The following is a 22862-nucleotide window of genomic DNA, read 5'->3' as shown; positions in this document are numbered from 1 at the left end:
TACATAATATATACGTAAATTATGAATCATGTTAATAAAATAAAAGTTCACCACAACTTAAGAAATAAAACATTTTGAATACCCTGTCTTCTTCCTCATCGTATTCCTGATACGTGTGCCAGGAAATGTGCACAATAGCACACTTAATTATGATGCAAAACTGAAAATAACACAGATACCCATCAAACAAAAGATGGATCAATGAACTATGATATATTCACCCCAGAAAATACTCATCTATAGAAATGAATGAACTACAGACACACACAACTAAGCATGGATAAATCTTAGAAACATAATGAGTGGCATAATTAAGTCCCAGAAGACCAAACTGAATATGATACCATTTATATGAAGCTCTAAAACAAGCAAAACAATGTTATTAGCATGAATCTTAATAAATGTTAACACTATGAGACGTATTCATCATCTTAGTTTATTATTCAGAGAGGACTCTTCCAATTTCAACATACATGTAAAATAATGTCTTCTAAATTCATGCCAATTTTAAAAACTCTGAATTCCAAAACCATGAAACTATATTTAGCTTTCCAATTTGGGAAATAGGAATCAATCTTGACACCTTTATGTTTTGCCCACCATATAAAACTGGCTACCCAATCAGGTAACTTCGCCTCTTAAATGTGGCCCCAGTCTCCGTCAAAGTTCCCGTCTAATACATCCTTAGATCAAATCTTCAACTTTGAATTCTGATATTTAACGATTTTTTTAATTCATCTTCTCATTTCAGTCTATTTGTAGAATATATTTCTGTGAGTTATATAGAAGGTTAATTTTTTTTTTTTGGTTTTTATTTCAATGATAAACTTCAAATTAATTTAATAATGAGCACAATTGATTTATCAGTTTGAACTTGGTAGGAGTTTATATCAGAAATTGTTTTGTGTTTTTTTCTCCAAATGCCACATTCATTTGTACTAAGACAAACCCTCCTTTTCAGTTACTTACAGATTATTTCCAGTCCAGTCCATTTTGATCCAGCTAAACTTCGTTCTCATAGAGCACCACCACCACCCACCTCTCCTAGCTCATGCTGCTTGACCCATGGCCTGAAACCCGTAGGGCACAACAGTTGTGGTCCACACCTTTCTTTGATCATCTCCTCCTCTCTGGGAAGTCTGGGTGGGTGGGGAAAGAGGAGTTATGGAAAGAGATGACTGGGTCCCACCCAAGGGTGCTATTGTGGTTCTCTCCTGGCTATACTGGTTGCATATCCACTCCCTCAGTGTGGCAGGAATCCACTTGATGTCTCTTTGGTGGGGCACGGTGTAAGTTCACTTCGGGGCACAGTGTGTTCTTGTTGGAGGGCGCACATCACCATTTGGTTCTGGGTATGGGAGGTCTGATCCAGCTCAGCTTATTCCAATACCTTTATCCATAATAAAGCCAGCTCCTACCGGTCAATTGTTCATTTTTCAGAAATTCTGTGAGTTGGTTGTTACTCTACTGGTAACTTGAAACCAGCCATGATGGGAGAATTCACACTATAGAAACAGGCAAAAACTACAAATCAGTTCTATTTTTTTTCTTTTGGGAAGCCATTTGCTAAACATTTACTAATATTTACTAGAATGTCCACAACTTTCATCTCCTCTCCCCAATGATCTACCCCATAGCCTCTTACTGCATATAGCATTCTGGCTTTTTTGTGTGTGTGTTTTTAAAAGTAAAATTTATTGAATATAGTATACATACAGAAGAGCACACAAACCATAAGTGCCTGATACATTTTCATAGAGTGTAACATCCACGTTGCCAGCAGCCAGATAAAAAACCAACATCAGAGCCCAACTTATGCCTCCTCTTAGACAACAACACCCATAGCAGGAAAATCATTATCCTGACTTCTAACCTCGTAGATTCATTACGCCTGAATAACATCTTTATTGAGATAGAATTCACATGCCATGTAAGTTAGCTTTTAAATTGTGCAAATCAATGGCTTTTAATGTATCAACGAACTGAGCAGCCATAACCACAATCTGATTTTAGGACATTTTCATCCCCCCACAGAGAAACCCCATACTCATTAGCAGTCACCGCCTATTCTTCCTCACTCCTCCTCAGCCCTCAATAAGATTTCTAAACGATTGTCTCTTCACATTCTTGGGATTTGACATCAACAAAAACTTAATTCACCGAAACATATCAGAAAAGTTAAATCCTTTTTTTGCAACTAATCAAATGTTCCTAACAATTGAAATTATAAAAAATCTAAAAGGCATTTTCCCCATAACAAATCTAATATTAATATTTCCTATTTGAAAATGTGAATGGTGCTCAATATTGGCACTTTGTCCAGGATGGGTAGTCTGCAACTGGCGGGTAAGGTAGACAGGTCGATGTCCAGATGGAGAGTGCTGCCTTGGCCATGCTGAGCATGCAACATGGTGGCAGAGTAACAAGTGCTATATGTTCCTCCAGAGGGGTGACTTGTGGCCCTCTGTTTTCCACGAGAAAGGAGAAAACAAATGTGTCTGGCCGCTTCTTTAGTTCTGGATGGTGTATCTAATGCCTAACAGTAAGCCCTCCAAAATGAGAGATATTTGTCACCCATTCATTCTCAGATTTGGAACTTAAGTGCTAATTTTAGAGCCTAAGGGGGAAAAAATCTTAGTTATTATTCTGCAAATAAGCATATTCTGGATTATTCAGATGAACACCATAAAAACAACAAAAAAAGATTCTTTTTTAGTGTCCCATGTTTGTTTTTGTATTATTATCATAGTCTGTGGGAGTTTTCAAAAGGGGCTGAAAAATTCTTTGATACTCTTCCCATTAAGACCAGGGGTCCATGCTCCCTCCCCCTGAATCTGGGTGAACATATGACCTCACTGTAACCAATAGAATCTAGTGGAAATGACCTTGTGTGACTTCTGACGTTAGGGCAGGAAATGGGAGACAAGCTTTGCTTTGTGAACTGGGACCCTTGGGAGCTCGGAGTGGCTATGTAAGAAAGCTGACTACCCTGAGGTTTCCATGCTATGCGGAATTTGAGGCTGCCTGGAAAGGCAGGTGTTGAAGCTCCAGTCCACTGCCCCAGCTAGGGTCCCAGCCAAGAGTTAGCATCAATTACCAGAGTGAAGATGTTGGGTTACCTCCAGCCTTTGAGTCTTCTTAGCAGGGCCCCAGATTATCCAAAAGCCATTCCCATTGTCCTTGGTCTGAATCTCTGACTCACAGACTCTATTAGCATAATAAAAGGGCTGTTTACACAGCTAAGTTTTGAGGGAACCTTATATTAAATGAAGGTCAAATGACTTCACAGTATATTTTATAGATGGAAGATGCATAATAGTTTCAGCAACAGCAAGAGGTAAAAGAACTGAATTACCTTAAAACTTAAGGGAGTCTAGACTTGTTGAATTCCATTATAATTAAGTAAATTCAATTTTTTCATGAATTTATTTTAGTAAAACATAATCCTTCATGTTAAATTAATGTTCATTTGAATTTTAGAATTCATATGGTTTTGTTTTACTTTATTATACAGATCAATTTTGGTTCTTTCGTTGTATAAAAATAATAAGCAAAGAGAATTTATATATAGCTAGTTAAAGCTGATACATATAGGATGCATAGTATAATAAAAATATGTAAGTTCACCCTGAAAAGTCCTCAAAAATATTTCCATTAAAAAGATGCATGTAATAAGCAGATCTGAGAAACACTGATGTATACAGTTATCAGCTACCTTCTACTTGATAACTCACCAAAATAACCTATTGCCTGCTGCCTTGGGGTTAAGTCCAAACACTTCTACAGGAAACACAAGGTCCTTCACAATTCACCCCAAAATCATCTTGACTTCTTTCTTCCCTTTATCCATTTGCCCTATGTTCTAGCCTCCTTGAATTTCTCCCCATCACTTCAGGAACTCCTACTTTTCCTTAAAGACCCAGCTCAAGTGCCACTTCCTCTGTGAAGTCTTTCTGGATTCCCCAAAGGATTCTCTCCTTGGTGTTCCCACAGTGTATCAGTCTGGGCCTGGCCAGAAACAGACGGCACAGTCAAAAGAAGAATTTGAGGATATTTCTTGAAAGGAGCTGTGACTGGTCAACAGATGCAGGCAGCCAGGTGGAAGGAGTGGGGGATTCAATACCACACTCATACTTATCCCTTTCTCAATCTGCTGCAGGGGTCTCCATTGACTGAACCCAGCCAGACACCAAAGGCAAAGGCACCCATGGATACAGTCCATTCAGACTAGCCTCCTCAGGGAAAAGTGCAAGGTAGAGACTGAATGTGGGGCAAGGGAACTGAAGACAGCAGGCTTTGTATTTATACTTGAATGACATTCTATTGCTATGACATGTTTTCATGAGTGCTTTTCCACTGGGCTCTGACCCTGCCATTATTATCTCCATATTCTCTTCACTTGGCAAAGAATTTGGACCAGAGTAATCTCTTAATTAGTGTTTATTGAATTAATAAGTTAATAAGGGAATGCCATAGATGAGAAGACCAAGAGCTTTCTTGTATGCCCCTCAATTTTTATTTAAAATCTTTTTCTCTACAGTTGTTTTATTTCTGTCTTTTAGAATCCTTTTTTCCCCCTAAAAATAAGTTCTTGTGATTTTTTTTTCCTAAGCAAAGCAGCTATTTGTGTTGTATTTTTGTTTGTTTGAATCTTGTAACTAGGATTTCAGTTCTTTTAAGCCATTAGAGATTGTATCTTATATAATAAAGCTCATTTTAATCTGTTACATTTTTGTGTATAAGATTGTGGGGGCAATTTTCATTTATAAAATAGGACAGATTTATGGCAAACAGTTTAAAATTTTCCCTTCAGTTTTGTACTGATTTCCTAAATTCCTTTACACTATTTGTATGGATCTTGTCAATCAAATTTATTCTGTATAAGAGATTAATAGAGAAATGCTACATTAGAAGCCTTCCAGTTTCCTTGAATGATTTTTAGTATTCTATAACACTTTTTTGTAATTAAGATTTAAATACCCAATCCCTCAAGACTTGCCATACAGAGAGCTGTCAATCAAGGAATTGGCAAGCTCTAGGAACCGCGTGATGAAGTCTTTATCCTTACTCTCTGATGCCTTCAAGACCAGCTTTTGCTAGTTGATCCTTCATTTCACATGTCTTAGAACTCACTCACACTTCTTATGCTTGGAAATGTAACACACAGAGTGACAACGTAATCCACAGCTAATAAGTTAGCGGCTATAAAAATGAACATCCACATTAACTTGCCAAGCGTGGAGGATGAAGGTGTTATACTGTACTCGGGTATATATGTCTGCCAGGGCAATAGTACATATGCCTTTGTGGATGCTTCTGAGTTATGCAGAAAAGCCGACAATAATTCTTGAACTTTGTTGTCAGGATCCAGTTTCATTTAAGAGCCAAACCAACAGCATCCAAACACTTGGCCACGATCGGCCACAGTCCAGCCAGCAAAGAAAAACATACAAAACTATCCCTTGGGTTGTAAATTTTGTGCAAATAAGGCTATCTCAGCACATTCTATTATGAACTAGTTTAGAGTACATGCTTTCATTGGAAAAATAATAGCAATAAAGGAGTTCCTACATCTTTTCTTTGTATATCTCTTAAAGCATTACACAGTCAAGTAAAATGAATAATTTCTATTCTTATTTAGAGAAAAATTTTGATCTAAAATTTATGTCATTATTACCAAGTATAAAAATACAATTCTATTGTATTTTAAAATTTACATTTAAAATTTTAAACTTCAGGAGTTGATTCAGTTACAAACAATATTTAAAATAATGTACAAAAAAGTTAATAGCAGGCTATAATTTGAGCCCCACAACATGAAACTGAGCTCTACCCATTAAAATATAATTTTAAATTTACTTATCCTATATAGTAGGATAGGATACTTGACATCCAGTGCTTTAAATATTTATAAATTCTCAATATATACACATCCTTTTATTGTATTATATTTATGAATATTGTTTTTTTAATAAATATAAACTTGCTTACCCTCTTCTCAATGTGATTTTTTCAATTGCATAAACTTGTGATCATATACATGCGGGAGGAGCATGTGGAGTCCACTGGAAGGGTGAACACACATTTATGCTAAGTGGAAGCAAAGCTGTATGTTGGGAGAAAAAGGAAACCAACATTACCAAGTGCCTGTTATAAGACATGTTTAATGTCTCTTATTTTGTTACTTACTTACAAGAAGAATCCCATGAAGTAGACATCTTTTATCTCTACACTGATTCATCTGTCTGTCTGTCTTCATTCATTCACTCAGCAAGCACACATTCAGTGTCTACTTTGAGCCACATACTGTGCTAGGTCCTGGGAATACAATGATGAACAAGACAGACAAGGGGTCCCGCCCTCAAGGAGCTAGCAAACTTTAGAGGGTTCAGAAAAGCAAAAAGGCAACGGTAACCTAGTGTAGTCGCTGCTACAGGGAGAGGGAAACAGACATGTGAGGGGGATTCAGATTTTGGGGGATCTGGGAAAACAACTTGGAGAAAGTAGCATCTAAGCAGAGACTTAAGCTAGCAGGGATTACCCAGGTGCAGGAAATGGGGGATGCTGCTGGAGGGAGAGTTCCCAGAAAAGGGACCTGAATGACAAAAGACCTGGAATGAGGAAAAGGGCCACAAGGAGAAGGTGGCAGGAATGGAGGGGCAAGGAGGTGATGTTACAAAGGAATTTATAAACAATGTTCAAACAATTGAAAATGATAGGACCACTCTTCATTTGAGGACAATCTCCCTAAGCAGAGTTTACAGAACGGATGGAGGAGTCGGGGGTGGGAGGGAGGGGTATGAGAAATACAAGGAGCCTGGGGTCAAGGGGCCACAATGAGAAGTGGTGGTGGCCTGTGCTCTGAAGTGGTTCCGGGGACAGGGAAGTGGGAAGGCTGGAGTCCGGGGACTGAAGGTGAGAGAGAGAGAGCACCTTGTGGGCTGTCCGTGAAGGTCTGTTAAGTTTCTCAGGAAAATTGAGAGGAAAGCACTAAAACAATTAATACTAGTCTAATTCCATCACATGGAATTCCAAGGGAAACTGTTATAAATGAACACTCCCTGTTGATAAGAGTGGAGACTTCTCATGAGCTCTAAAGTATAACTCTTCCTTTAAAACTCTTAAACTACAGCCTCCAGAGGGAAAAATCTCTAATAATGAAAGACTCAAGCATTTTAAGGTGTTTATCTTTGGTAGGGATAGAAGTCTTTAACTTCCTATAACAGAAGGGAAGCAATTCCTTCCTCTCCAGTGAAGATGCAGTCATTCTATGGTTTTGAAACATTTTCTTGCTGTCCACATGAAAAGATTTACTCCATGATCAGAGACCCTGTTAGGTTCCTCCTTATGTTTATGCTGGCCCACGAATCAGATACTCCCCTTTGTTAAGACTGTCTATTCGATGCATGCAAATTGATAAAGAGCATTAGCTCTTTTGCATAATTCAGAGTCTCGAATTCTCACCGTACTGGGACCAAAGCATAAAGGAGAGGGTCACTTTTGAACACTAGTCAGGACTTTTTCAACCCCAAAATGTTTCATATAATTCTTGAAATTCTCATTGTAACAATTCATTAAAATTATTATCAATCATATTTGACAAATATTATGTGTCAGCACTTTGTATTCAGGTACAGAGTAGTTTTTTAAAAAAGCATTTTTTCAAATTGCATAGTCTTTTGTGAGATAAAGGAAGATTTCCCAAACCTTTTCAACACCTTTCGTCTCTGACTCAAAGAGCACAACAGTCGTTTCTCAAAATGTTGACTTCAGGGTTTATAGTAAACTAATATATTTTTATAATTATAAGGTTTATATTTAATTACTGGGTATAAAATAACATAATTGTACCTTCTTTCGTCATCACTTGTTTATTATAGTACGGAATATGGTATCATGTGCCTATTTTGCAGCTTATTTAAAACAGTCTTTGAACTTTTCTGAAGTAATTTCGTATGATTCAAATCTAATCTTTCCATATATGTTTTCTTAGCCCTTTTCATTATCAAGAGGAAGCAGCGATGGCCAGCCAATCAATGAGTGAACACTTAAAGGAAGTAATATCTGTATAGTGTACAGCTCATTAACCACTTGCTAAAAGTAGTTCACTCACCCATAAGAATCAGCTCCCCACAGGGAAAACTGGATAGATAAGAGGTCCAGAAATTTGATTCTGTGTGTGTCTGAGTTGAGTTTATGATTTTTCACTAAAATAATAAAGACTAACTTGTTTTACAGTAAATTCTGTTTGACTGGAACTTCAAAGGGCAATGGCCAAACATAAATGACCTCTAACTAATAGGAGCCCTTCAAAACAATAGAGAGGAGAAAGCCACTGAAAATAGTCCACCTGCAAGGCCTTCAGTAGAGTAGTGTAGGAAAAAACAAAGGCACTTCTTGGAAAAGCAAGGACTTTAATCAGAGAACCTGGTTTGTCCAGGTTGTTTCATCTCACTCCTTTCAAAAGTGAGAATGCCTTGGCCACTCCTCTCTCAAAGCAGCTGTAAGGTCTGGAACAGAACAGCAGGACACCAGGAGCGGAGCGGCAGACACGCCGCATCCCTGAACCTCTGAGATCCAGGAAGGAGATTCCATCTGCCAGCTGGAGATCTCTGCAGGCCCGAGAGTTGCTGTATTGGCCACTATGTGTAGTAAACCAGATGTTGCACAAAATCACTGGATAGAAAGAAACTCTTGACAATATATCAAATTCTTGCCAAATATAATTTTGTGAATTATATTTGTATGAAACTCTACACATGTTTAGCAATACAAGTATCTTGGATGTCTGGATTTGGTTTATCCATATGTGCCTTCTTTTTCCTGGAAACTCTGAGAAAGAGAAAGAAAGGTTATAAATACAAATTAGAAGATACGGCCCCTGCCCATAAAGGGTGTACCTTCTTCCTGGGCAGAGAAAATGAACCATACCCGAACGAGAGAGAATACGTCTCCTCATACATTCCCCTCCTCCCTTGGGGCATTAATTATTTCAGGACTCTTGCTTGTCACAAGCCCTTTTTAGCCAGGGAGCCCATCTGGGAAACCAATTCAGTGCTTTCACTCTAATCATAAGCTCTTCTAACTTTGGGATCTACTGTAGTCAGTCTTGCTCATGGGGAGGCAATACCTCTGAAATCTCAGTTGGAAAATAAGAAAATAAAGCTAGCAAAAAATGACCCTAATGATAAACCCACTCCCATTTGTGGAGCCTGCCTTGTGCCCTTTCATAAGTGTGTTATTATTTTCTGTATCTCTTTAATCCTTACAGTACAGCTTGCAAAGTGCTGCTCAGAAAAGACAATGAGGCACAGCCTGAGAAAGCACTTACCCTCTCACTTGTGTCTCAGATGGTAGCTACCAAATAAGCCAGAGACTGGCACATGAGAGCTGTTTGGTTTTTGTGTTGGCACGAACACGAAAGTCTGACCTGCTCCCCACCTCCGCCCCACCCAAAGTTTTCAGTTTCTAGAGAAATTCTGCAAGGCACTTAAAAAATCTATTGGAATTTTAAAGTGCTCATTGAGGGGGGAAAAATGCAAAATACATCTATTACACAGGAAATGCCATCATTTGTCACCTCCCTCCCCTCTGGAGCGGAGGGTGAGGGGGTTCGTGTAGAACTTGAAGATATTCTTTTATAATGTTTTGCAGAAGCTCAGGCTGTCGTTTCCCCAGCAAAGTTGTCCTGGTTCCCTTGTCTCCGCCTCTCGGAGGTCAGTCTAGGCCTGTCGCACACTCCTCCACTTGGAGAGGCCTGGGAACATCTGCTTGACAGCCTTCAGATTGGAGCCCGTCCACACGCAGTCCCTCAGGGCACTGCAAGTCTGACCCCAGCTTTTTCTCCCCAAATTTGATCGCAACTATTTTTAGCCTTGAGGATCATATTTTTCAACATTTAAGTCATTTTTATGTCTGTGTATTCTCTCCTATTCCTCCATGTTGTGTAATATTCCTTTGAGTCATCATTTTCCAAGGAATTCGAAGAACTCAGTGATTTAGCCCTCCACCCAGACACCCACACGAGGCAGGAGCCTCTCCTCCCTGCTTCCCTGAGACACAAAATTGTTTGGCTCTGGTATAGCTCTGTTTTTCCAGCTGTCAAGCAGCAGCTAACAAGATTTTTTTTCCTACACACTGAAAACTGACTTGCAGCAAAGTGTGCTATGGCGTGGCAGGGTGGATGTGAGGCCTCAAGAAAAAAGTACAGAGGAGAAGTGGAATCACTTGGAACTCAGAGGGCAGTGAACCTATGCAGAGCCAAGCTTACCAGGTTGAATTACATGCCAGGTACCAGGCTAGTGCTGGGAAGACACAGACTAAAACCCAGGCTCTGGCCCTTCAGAAGAAAGAAACAGAAATGAATGAGCATTTACTCATTCACTGAGTCTATAAACACTTTAAGAGCAGCTATTACTCGCTAAACTTTATTCTAAGCCCTGGGCGTACGTCAGTGAACAACAGAGATAAAATCCTTTCAGATTATTGGATACAAAAATGCATAGGGCATAATTATATGGATTCTGGAGTCAGACCTCTTGGGTTCAAATGCTGGGTGTGTAATACTGGGAGGGATATTTACTTCTCTCTGCTTCTATTTCCTCATCTGCAAAGTGAGGATGATAATAGTACCTATTGCACAGGACGTGAAGATTAAATGAGCTAATACAAACAAAGAGCTTAAAAGAATGTCCAGCACATAACATAGAGTCCATAGCCATTATTACCTAAGAGAATTACATTACAGAGTAACAAGTGTTTTGTTACAAAGAAGTGAGGCACAAGGCTGCCTGGGAACCTGGAGGCAAAGCCCTTGGACAGGTGGTGGGCAAGGCTGCCTAGAGGAAACAGCACTGAAGTCTGGAAGGTTGACTGAGACTTAACCAGACGGAAAAACAAGGAGGATGGAACACCAGGCAAAGAGAGCACCGTGTCTGAAGGTCTGAAAGCAAAGGAGAGAACAGCAAGGCTTAGAAATGCAAGTCTCTGGTTGTAGGTGAGACGTTGGGGACGAGCGGTGAGAAGGAAGGTTAAACAGGGCTCAGACCATGTGAGGGAATTTAGACTTCATCCTGCAGCAGGAGCAGCCCCTAATTTTACACAGAGGCTGCCCTGGAGGGAAATGACAAGACAAGTGGCCAGTCAGAGGAGGCTGGTAGGGTGATCTGAACCTAGATCTGAACCTAGTGAGGCCGACGTATGGGGCAAGGAGTGAGTAGACTTCAAGGAGGACTCCTGGGTTTCTGGCTGGGCAATGTGGCGGTGACACCTCTCACTGTGGTAGAGATTGAACACGAGGGAAAGGATTGAACTTTGTGGATAGGGTTTGGGGGTGAGTGGGGGTAGGACCAGCAATAATTAATAATTAACTTACTATTGGCTAAATTGCATTTGATAGACCTCTGAGTCATCCAGGCCAAGGCATCCAGGAGGCTCAGAATCCAGCAAAGAGATCTCAACTAAAGACGTATATGGAGAAACATCAGCATACAGGTAAAACTGAAAGCTGCGGGGAGTAGCCAAGATTACTCACTTATTATCTTATTAACTCTCCACAACTCTGTGAAGTAGCTTAAAAAGAGGACCCACGGGCATATAGTAATTGAATGGCAGACCCAGGCTTGTCTGACTTCGCAACCTTTGCTCTTTTCTCGTCTCCACGCTACCTTCCAGGTGGTATGTTGACTGGCTGGAGAAAATCGTTGTGTCTGTGTTCATAGCTTTCCTGCATGACTGCGTTCACCCCAGCTCAGCACTGCTGTAGCTTTTGGAAATACAAATATTAATAAAACATGTCTGCCACAGTCAAAGCAGGGTGAGAGAGGCAGAGAGTCAAGAGATCATTTCAATATAGCACAGTGTCGATGAAAAAATTAATCAGTCGATCTAAGAAAGAAATAAAAAATTTTATTCCAGTCAAATTGAGGATTATAACCTGAAATAACCTGTCAGAAAGTTCTAAGAACTGTTTCACCCTTCAGAGGTCAAAGCACAGTCCTATATGTTTTTGAGACAGAGGGCTGTCCATTAGATGACGTAGTTTGCACAATCCTGATTTGAAAGTACAAGGTGAGTAGTGGGAAATGGGTCATCATGGCCTCTTACAAGATTAAGAAGGTTGACACAACATTGTAAAATGATTATAAATCAATAAAAAAATTTTTTAAAAAGAGAAATAAAAAAAAAAGATTAAGAAGGAAAGTTACCTTCTAAGGAGTTACCTTGTTGATGCTAAGAGACTGCTGCTCTTTATGGTTGAGCAGGTATTTCTGCCGACGGGGAGGTTGGGTTGATGCACGAGGCAGACGCACAATGCACAGCAGATGGGAGAGAGGAGGCCAAAGGGCAGAGAACGTTTTTTATGTTTAAATTTTCCTTAACATGCCTTAGAATAATAATGTGTATGTCATCAGTGGTCAGGGGAGTGACAGAGGTATGTGCAGGGTCGATCTGGCACAAATTTAAGGATCAGGAGAGGCTTCTGACCCCAAAAGTCCTGATAAAATGCGTACGTGAATCCTGCCAACCTGCAAGCAAGGCTGTTCAGAGAAAAGGTGGAATTTGAGAGGAGGGAGGGGCGTGGAGGTGGGGCCTTCGCCTGAGGGCACTGAAAGAGATATTCCTGAAAGGGATACATGGCACAGAGGATACAATGAAAAAGAGACAGCAAGAGCTCAGAGGGAAACAGACAGAAGGGCACCGACAGGAAGGAGCCAAGTGGACCAGCTACCAAACTCTGAATATCAGGTCCACAGCCCAGGGCATTCATACAGCCCCTGAGAAGTCTAATCTCCTCCCCAGGCTTGTAAAGCATTACTGCCTACTCATCTCTGACGTTTGATCTTGGGTTTTGCTAGCAAGCTGGGCTGGATTAGCAATTATAAACTTGTTTGCAAACACTGTGATCCCTGTATTGGACCTGACTTGTCACCACGATGTTCCCAGTACACTGCCTGGCAAAGTAGTATCTCAGTAAGTATGAACCTTGATTGAATTAAAGCTAAATGCAAATTAACAATTAGCCACACTCAAAATATTTTTTAAAAGTCTAAAATATATATTGCATTTTACATCATGGATTTGGCATATTGAAATATTTTGGTCTTCCGTTAGAAGAAGACAGAATCCTGAGTTACCCATTGAGGAGCCTCTAATTCAGTTTTTCTCTCAGTATTCATAGCCATCTCCTAGTTTCTGTCCAAAAGTGGTCTTTGCATTGTTACTTATAACCACATGACCTGATTTAGAATCAATGTTCTAATCAAATTCAAAATTCATCTTTCAGTTACTTCTGAAATCTTTTTTAGTTTATCTGCCGACGTATGAATGCTAATGCGCTGGGGGATGTGACAGAAAGTCTTAACTCTAAGGAGACAAACATTTGTAGTAAAGTCCTCCAGAAGCAGTCATTTGAGCAGAGCATTTTTCTGGGCCATGTTAAAGTCAAAGTCATGTGAAGTGTTCAAGAAACTCAGTAACAGTGTCTTTATACACATAAGACTCCTATTGAATATGTTATCTAAGTCTCTTGGCACCTGCCTGCATTTCCAGCCATCTTTGAATATTATGACTGCAGTAGTCAAATGGCCAAAAAGTGACACATCACTTGAATTATTTAGATAGTGTGGCTCATAGAGGACAATATAAATTATGTTATGACAACCTTTGGGGTGGTTGAAGAAAACAGAGCCCAGTGGATGAGCCATGCATGCTACTGAAACCCTGAAATGGAGAAATGAGAGAATTATTATCTACAGTGTCTTTTTAAACATGTAGTCTTCCATGGCTGCATCTTCGCTCTATAGTATGGAAATAAACAGAGACCACCTGCATGAGAACAAGCAAAAGCTACGTATTCTCAGATCTTGATATGGCAAGGAAGGCGGCCACCATAACTTGGTATCTGGACTCAAAGGCAGACAGAGGAGTAGGTGTGCTTTATAGTGAAAAGAAGGTGGGGGCCTCTAGGATGCTCAGATTGGAGATGATTGGCCTTGGAAAACAGGAGGCAGGCTAACCAAAAGTGAACATTTACAATAATGGATCGGGAGCACATTAGTCTTTTTGGAGTTGGTCCTGAGTTGGAAGCAAGGGCAAACGTAGGGAGGCTGGCAGTCATTGACCAAGTCCTGACCACCTTGGGCAGATTGCTGTAGAGGCTGTGAGTCAGAATCCAGTTGTCACACATGGTCTGGCCATGTCTGTTTGCACATTGTCTCTCAACATTAAGACTTCAGGTTAGTGTTCCCAGAGTGAACTCAGTAATTCTATCATATGCTGGAAGCAGTGCTCTAAAAGAGTAATAATGCTCTGCAGAGCCTGAGGAGTTGCCTTGTTCACGTTGGATGGACCCAGTGTAGCTGTAAAGCATGCATTCTCCTTGTGGGCAATATCGCCCCCTAGAGAGTGGTTCTTGGGGGCCAAAAAAAATTACTCTTCTGATGTAGGAAGCACAGATTGATACAGAACATACAATACAGAAACAGACATACAGTATATCTATGGTACTCAAGTTTCATGGGGGGTTGTTTAGGAAAAAATTATCTAAAGTAAAAGTGGAAGGAATAGAGAATAAGGAAATAAAAAGTTGGAGAAACATGCTGCTGAGCCTAGGGAAATACTTCTACCTAAAACTACGCTTTACAGCCGGGGAACTGACTAGCATCTGACCACCCATCCTGGGCTGCACTTGCCTTGTAACTTCTGGTTTTTCAAACTTCTTCCCAGTTGATTTAGTTTTGGCTTGTGATACTACAGTTACTGTCCCTTCTCTCAAAGCACGAGGACTGTCACTAGAATAAAAGATCTCTGCATATAGCAGAGCAAAGACCCCCATGTGGTATCACTGAAGAGATCCAGTTCCGATGTAGTCATTCTTTTCCATCCTGTATCACCTTCAGGAAGAGAAACTCAAGCAGCAGAAAACAGAAGCTAGTCCAAAAAGTATACAATGAGAGTAGTCAAGTTTTGCTCCACCATCTTGTCAAGAAAAAGGAGTCCTAATGAATAATTTTAGGCTGTATGTTTAATCCACCAAAACTATATTAAAAACGCTGGACTGCTCTGGATAAAAAAAGAAATGGCTGTGCACTTAAAAATGGTTAAGATGGAAAATTGTATATTATGTATATTTTACCACAGTTTTAAAAAGTGACACTTATTTTTTACTCTAGTCCAATAACAAGCATGAACGCTTTTTTCCCCCCTTTTATTACTGTTCTTAATAAAACAGCACACAACCAATCAGGAGGCTGTCTTACACATGACTTTCTGATTATGTGATCTACTACTCAAAGAGAATCGGTGCTCCCTCCCCCAGCAAATCAGATCCTCAGTTTAGTCTGGGGCCCTTAGCCATGTTCTACTGGCCCTTGCTTTTTCCTTAAATCAGAACAACCACTGCCCAGCCTCCCCTGCCCTCCACTCTCTCAGCTTTGTATACATACACCACCACCAACCATCACATCTACCACAAGTTTTCAGCTTGGGAAACACAAAAAGGAGATGTCATCATAGCCACAGCCACTTTCTGAGAATCTGGCTCCAAGAATCTTAAATACATTTTCTCATAAAGTCATATAATTATTTCTTAAGTCAGAGACTAATATAAGTAAATCATTCAAATTAAAAAAAAAAAAAAAAACAATCCACAGAACAGCCAAAGGACACCAATCAAAGACGAGCTCAAACGTCTCCTCTCTCTCTGGCTGATGTCTGTTCTAATAGGGAGCGCGAGACCTTTACCGAGTACTGAGGGTAAGGGGAGCTCCTTATTTGATATTACTGATAATTGGGGCGAGGAAAACACCCCAAACCACAGCTGGGAAACAGCTTTTAGAGAATCGTATGTTAACAAATATATATCTAAATGCTTTAAATTCTTTTATGACAGGCTCCACACAAAGAAGCCACTGCCCAATTAATTTTGCAGCATTGGCTTCGTGATTCTCATCCCATCTCTAGTTCTTCCATTTCTCAATTTTCCAGCCTATGCTGTTGCCTGATTCTTATGTCTGAAGTTCAAGTTTGATTGTCTTCCCTTCCCTGGCAAAAACTTTCAGTGGCTCCCTGGTACATACTGTATATTGAATTTAAGACTAAAGAATATGTCCAGGACTGACCTTTATTTCCTTCCTCTCTAGGATACCCTATACCCTGGTGAAATGCAGCTAACAGATATTCCCTAAAGAGCTCCAGCTTTCTCAGTCGGCCTTCATGTGTAGTCATTTTATTCAGATTGAAATGTCTTCTTCCCATACACCTAAATCCATGGGACTATCCAGCTAGCTATCTGTATCTCATCTATGTATCCCTCAGTAGAAATTGATTTTGTTGTAAATAGGTTCTACCTGGAACACGAGCAGAGTAATCTTCTGAACTATGGTTGGCAGGGAAAGCAGACAATTGGACAGAAACAGATGGGGTTATTGTTGAAAGTAACCTGAAGAAGTGACTTTGGACCTAGACTCCAAAGGACATGCTCGAAAAGTCATCCCCACAAAGATGGGGGCAGAGTTCCCCGATTAGGTGGAGGGCAGGTGTTCACTGAGCAAAAGAATAAATGCCTTTGGACTTCCTTTACTTATCTTGCAGGGCAGAGGGCAAGGAGTAAAATCTGTTCAGCTCCCTCACCACTCCCCAGCCCTGCCACCCTCCCTCTCTCCATTCTTTCCACATGTGAGATCTCATTTTGCTCCACACCTCTGGTTCCAGCTGCCACAGATGCAGAGGAAGATCTGATATTATCTTTTTCTTCATTTGACTAAATTTTTTCATTTACTCAACCAACATTTATTGACTACTGATGTGTTCCAGGCATTTTACTAGGCACTGGAGAGAGAAAGATGAAAGAGAAAGATAAAAGAATAAATGGAACATTTCTAATCTTTATGAGGAGACAATTTAGCAAGTAACATGTACTGTAATATTGTTGGGCTGTTTATTTGGTTATTTTTCATTTGGGCCCTCCTGTCCATCCTTCACCCTCATCTTCCCTGCCTAGTGTCTTTGGAAGCTAGCCTCTGCAGATAATATCCTCTGTAATCCAGGCTCCTTTGCCCTCTGCCTTTAGTTGGGTTCAGCCCATGGGAAGCACCAGCAAGATATTGAAGAGAACTGGGAGAAAGAGACAATAGTGTTTATTCTTTCTGCTTTTTATCTGTGGCAATCTGACATTGGCTGCATTTTCACTTTAGGTGACCCCACTTCCAAGACTCAGGTTCTAAAAAGAGGCTATTACCATAAAAGGCTACAGGCATAACGTGGTAATCAAAATGTTTAACCTGCAATGGTGGGGGTTCATTTACCATGGGGTACTTAAGAACGCAGTATATAGGCAGCATTCTAAACTATGACTTGATTTCAGCAATCAGAAAAATTCTAGGTCTGGGGCAGAAATTTCACTTAATTTGTCATAGTAAAAATTCATGACTTTTCATCAAGTTTCCAGATTCAAACTAGTTCATAGACCCACAAGGCCTTGTTTGAAATGGAGGTCAGCACCTGTAATCCTGCCACAGTACATTTCTTAGATATTCTCCCGAATCTTCCTCAGAAGGACACATGACATACATGTGTTTGGAAATGCCCTGTGGAAAGGGATACACCCAGACTTCCCAGGAGTTATTAAATCTTGGCCCCAGGTTTATATTAATTTGTATGGAATTAAAACACCACCGTGGTCTGGTGGTATATTGGTTTCCCATTACTACTGTAACAAATTACTGCAACCTAGCAGCCTGAAACAACACAAATGTATTGTCTTACCGTTCTAGAGGTCAGAATTCTGAAATAGGTTCTAAGGGGCTACAGTCAAGATGTCATCAGAGCTGCATTTCTTCTAGAGGTTCCAAGGGAGAATTTATTTCTTTGCTTTTTCCACCTGCATTCCTTGGCTCATTAATCCCCTGACCCATGGAGAGAAATGATGAAAGAAAAGGCCAAGTGGAAGCACCTTGAACTGTCCTTCCACATTCATATGGTCAGTGATGGTGCAAAAGTAATACTGCATCCCTGGGCAAGTACACACATTGGTGTCACTATATAAGGACCTGAAAGATGCAGGAATGCTAGTTCCTTATCCTCTACTCAGTTAACCTCCCTGTTCAGTCTGTGCAAAAGAAGGATAATGGAAAATAAGTATGGATCAGTATTAGCTGCCATTTCCACTGTGATAACTTTACTGGATCAAACAATATAGCCCTAGTGTCTTGGGCTGTTAACCTGAAAAATACTTTTTTTTCTTGAATCTAATTAATAAGGACCATCCAAAAGAGTTTGCCTTCACCTGGAGTGGTCAGCAGTGTATTTTTACCATCTTACTTCAGGGCTATGTCAACTCTCTTGCTCTGTCATAACATAGTCTCCTGGGACCTTGATCATCCTGAAATCCCACAGAGCATCACACTGGTGACCTTAGGCTAATTGGACCTTGAGAACAGTAAGTAGCAAGTTCCTTGTATGCTTTAGTAAGACAGATGTGACCAAAGAGTAGAGGTTAAATCCTATGAAGAATTTTGCAAAATTTCAGGGGATTCAGCAGTCTAGAGCATATTATGGTATCCCCCCCTAAAATGAAAAATAAGATAGTAATGAACTCATCTATAAAACAGAAACAGACTCACATACATAGTAAACAATCTTATGGTTACCGGAGGGAAAGGGGGTGGGAAAGGATAAATTTGGGAATTTGAAATTTGCAAATGTTAACTACTATATATAAAAATAGATAAAAACCAAATTTCTTCTGTATAGCACAGAGAACTATATTCAGTATCTTGTAATAACCTTTAATGAAAAAGAACATGACATCAAATATATGTATGTGTGTATATATATATATATATATATATATATATATATATATATATATATATATATATATATGTATGACTGGGACATTATGCTGTACATAATACATTCCAACTGACTAGACTTCAATTTAAAAAAAGAAAGAAAAATAAGTCCTTACACCTTGTACACCCACCACAAAGAGGAACAATGTTTGCTAGATCTTTCTGGATTTTGGAGAAAGCATATACCACAGTTGGGTGTGCTTCTCCAACCCATTTGCTCAGTGGCATCTAAGGCTGTCTGTTTTGAATGGAACCTGGAGCAAGAGAGGGCTCCCTAGGTCTAGGCTACAGTGCAAACTGCCCTGATGCATGGATCTCAGTGACCTGGCTGATGGTAGTTATTAGAAGTGTCTGTGGCAGCCAAAGCCCCTGGCAAGCCCCGAAGGAGAATCATAGAGGATATGCATAAGGTTTTCAGAACAAGGTCATGCCCTTTGCCAGTTTACTAGTTATCTATTGATGTACAGTAAAGTACCCCAAACCTTTGGGGTGCATCTTAGATGCTGGCTACAACAGTCAATGACTATTCACTATATGAAAATCAGCTCCTCTCTTTCTATAAGGCCATGGTAGAGACTGAAAGCATGATCATGGAACACCTAGTACATTAGTTTGCTGGGGCCACCATAACAAAGTACCATAGACTGGATGGTTTAAAGGACAGAAATTTACTGTCTGATAGTTCTAGAGGCTAGAAGTCCAAAGTCATTGGATCAGCAGGGTTGGTTCCTTCTGAGACTTTGAGGGAAGGATCTGTTCCAGGTCTCTCTGCTTGGCTTGTAGATGATCATCTTCTTCCTGTCTGTGTGCATCACCTGCCTCTGTTTTCAGATTTTCTTTTTATAAGGACACCACTCAGATTAGATTAGATCCCACCCTAATGACTTCTTTTTAACCTGATGACTTCTACAAAGACTCTACCTCCAGATAAGGTCACCTTCTGAAACACTGGGGATTGGGACTCCAACATAGCTTTTTTGGAGGGGACACAATTCAACCTCTAACTACGTAACCTGAGCTGCAATAATGAACTGGGGACCACCTGATCCACCAAATGATAAAGTTGGGTATGTTCAGCAATATCCTACAATTAAGTGAAAACAGTACTTACAAGACATAGCAGATGTGCACAAGTGGTCCAGAAGGCATAAGAATAGCACATGAGGAGAGAACTTAGACTCTCACATTCCCACTGCTTCAGTGTCTCTCCCTCAGCACACACCTATAGCTTCACGGCAGTTCCCCACAACCAGGCAATGGAGGGAAGAGCCAGCCTTATGCAAAGTAAGCTGGCGCCAGTCATAAGTGGACGGCTGCTATATCAGCCCTCTCAATGGATGCTCTGAAATGTAGTACAAAGAGAAACCTTCCTGACAGCCAGAACTTTGAGTAGTACATCTGTTTTCCATTTTGCAAGGAAAAAGAGATGGCCCGATACAAGATCTACACTGACTCATAGGTGGTGGCTAATATGTTAGCCAGCTGGTTCCTTAGGGACTTGAAAAAAACAAGATTGAAAGACTGGTGACAAAGAGGTCAGGGTGCAGGAGATTTAGGAAAGAATCTCTCAATGTGGGCAGGGTGTGAAGGTATCTGTGTTTCATAGACTATATTCCAGAGAACAAGATGATCTGCCAACTTCCCCCCAGCTTCCCCAGGGCTTGCTGAAAGTATAGTGACACGGTGCAGGTATGGAGGTTAAGTGTGTGCTCAACTGTAAGGACTTCCCTCCTCCACTGCTGAGTGTGCAAACTGATGAGAGCAGAGGCCAACACTGAGCCCCCAATATGACACCATCCCCTGTAGCCCTTGTTGGATGGCCTCTCTTCAAAGCTCCAGCTTGCAGGCTGCAATAACAGTATTGACTCACAGCAGTTGGGAGAGGGAGGAGGGGATGGATTTGAGAAATACTTGTAAAGGCAAAATTGAGGGGAATTGGTGGCCAATTGAATAGAGCAAGAGAGTGGAAAACAATACTGAGATGACTGAAGTCTTTAGTTTTTGTAATTGGTGAATAGTGACACTTTTAATGAAGACAGAGTTGATCAGAGAAGGGTAGGGTGAGGCTGGTGGAAAGGATGAAGAGTGCAGTTTGAATCTCTGGAGGTGGGTAAGTGTATGTCATACGCAACTAGTAGCCAGAGGCAGAAAGATCCCTGAGTTCAGAAACAAAGTCTGGATTGGAGACAAAGGATGGAAACTGGAATTTAGTCATAGTCATATGTCAATATCCTGTAGGATTTTGCATTTTTAATCTTTTGCCTTTAACTATGGTCAGAGAGGCTTTGTTTTACCGCTGAGGGAACAAGCTGAAGAGGCCTTTTAGGGGGTAAGAGTACTTATCCTTGAGAAGAAGTAAACATAGAAGGGCCATAACTGCAAATGTTCACCTGCGTATTTCAGACTGAAAGGGCCAAGTGCACAACGTCACCTCTCTTGTCTTCTTCTCTATCTCCAGCATCTGGATGAGAGTCTGGCAGTTTGTAGCCACTCAAATACTGTGGAATGGGTGAAATGAATAGGAGCATGCAGGGAGGAAGGAAGGAAGGAAGGAAGGACGGAAGGAACCTACAGGGCATCTTGGGGAGCTGGGGGGAAAAGAAGCCACACTTGACCTTTTTCTTTCCTCCACATCCTCTTTGCAAAACTGAAAGATGAGCAGTCCATTAAGAACACGAACTCTGAATTCAGGCTCCATGACTTCCTAGCTGCCTTGACTTGGCGAGGTGACTTTAAACTCTCTGTCCCCAGAGTCTCTAGTCCCTGTAAAATAAACACATAAATGCTTAGAGCAGCTCCTGGGAAAAAGTAAATTCCACATAAATGTTAGTGTTATTATTTTTGGCATCTTGATGAGAAGGTACGCTTACAAGACCAGCTGGAAATTCCCTGCTGAGAATGAATCCAGACACTTAGCCTCTAAATGCCATCCACACGTGAACAATCACTTTTTCTCTCTCTTGGCCTTCCAGAAGTTTAAACACTTCGTAACTCCCCAACCTACCATTCACTGGCAAAGGACAGAAGCCTGGGTTTTACTTCTACCTTCCAACAGTGAGCTGTGAGTCTGCAGAGCCCCGTGCCCTCTCTGGGCTCTGTCCCCTTGCCTGTCCAGGGGCTGAGCGCCAAGGTCCCCTTTCAGTTAAGGCGGACCACGGTCTCCAGGTCTGCAGCCTCGGGTCACCGCGTCGGATGCCGGCTCCCTCCAAGCTCGGGCGCTCACACCCCTCGCGCGCGCGTCCCCGGGGCCCCGCACCCTACGCGCCCGGCGGTCGCCCGACGGCCCGCGCGGCCGTGGGGAGGCGCCTCTCGGGCGCCCCCCGGCCAAGATGCCAGTGCCCGGGGCCCGGCGCGCCTTCGCCCGCAGCCCGTTCGCGGCCCTTTATACCCAGCCGGCTCGGCGCTCTGTAATGTTTAACTCGGGACCGAAACTTGGGAGCGCGGAGTGACTGCTCGCCGGGAGCCGCGGGGCTGCACGCGCGTCTCGGCGGCTCGCCTGACTTGTGCCTGCGCCCCCGCTCTGAAAGCTCAGTTCCGAGGAGAGGCCGACCATGAAGGTGAGTGAGAAGCGCGCCTCTCCCCCTCACCCCACCTTCCGGTCCCACGGGCGAGTGCCTCTTCACCAAACTCTCCCCAGATTTCCCCCCAAACTCACGGAATGAAACCAAGGGCTCTCGTTACGCGGAAGCTCCGGGGCCACCCTCTGACAGATGAAGGGACGCCCTAGGGCTGTCCCCTCGCTCTCCGACCCTCGGGGTTTCTGCTAGAACCCAGGCGCCGAGCCTTGGAGGACCCGGGGAGTCACCCGCAAAACGCACACCCGAACCCTCACTTGGCTTCTGACGTGCAGGCGTAGAGAAGCAAACACCAAAGTGCCAGAGGCCAAAAGTTCAAGGGAAACCGCTCTTGCAGCCTCCGACTGGCGCGCTGCAAACCCTCCCAGCCCAGTGTGCCCCTCTTCCAACGCGCGCCGATCCGCAAAGCTCGCTGCCTCGCCTGCAGCCCAGG

General features: G+C 41.7%; 1 protein-coding gene and 1 long non-coding RNA gene across 4 annotated transcripts in view; one reads left to right on the top strand and one right to left on the bottom strand.

The window, feature by feature from the left end:
* Positions 1 to 491: 491 nt before the first annotated feature.
* On the bottom strand, positions 492 to 22726 carry LOC116152927 (uncharacterized). The gene is made up of 4 exons (XR_004136561.2): positions 22687 to 22726; positions 21470 to 21617; positions 5992 to 6106; positions 492 to 1505 (listed from the first exon to the last, which is right to left on the bottom strand). It is a non-coding gene; the product is annotated as an uncharacterized LOC116152927 (long non-coding RNA).
* Positions 22076 to 22862, top strand: part of DPP4 (dipeptidyl peptidase 4) — a 74293-nt gene continuing 73506 nt past the window's right edge. Inside the window, exon 1 of one of the 3 annotated variants that reach the window (XM_031451547.2) lies at positions 22076 to 22411. In XM_031451547.2, coding sequence (XP_031307407.1) covers positions 22406 to 22411 — 6 coding nt within the window. In that variant the 5' untranslated portion in view covers positions 22076 to 22405. The remainder of the gene's footprint in view (positions 22412 to 22862) is intronic. The other 2 variants (XM_031451544.2, XM_031451546.2) reach the window with 2 other exon arrangements.

Source organism: Camelus dromedarius, chromosome 4 (assembly GCF_036321535.1).
Source record: "Camelus dromedarius isolate mCamDro1 chromosome 4, mCamDro1.pat, whole genome shotgun sequence".
Taxonomy (NCBI): domain Eukaryota; kingdom Metazoa; phylum Chordata; class Mammalia; order Artiodactyla; family Camelidae; genus Camelus; species Camelus dromedarius.
This window is presented reverse-complemented; position numbering and strand designations above follow the sequence as displayed.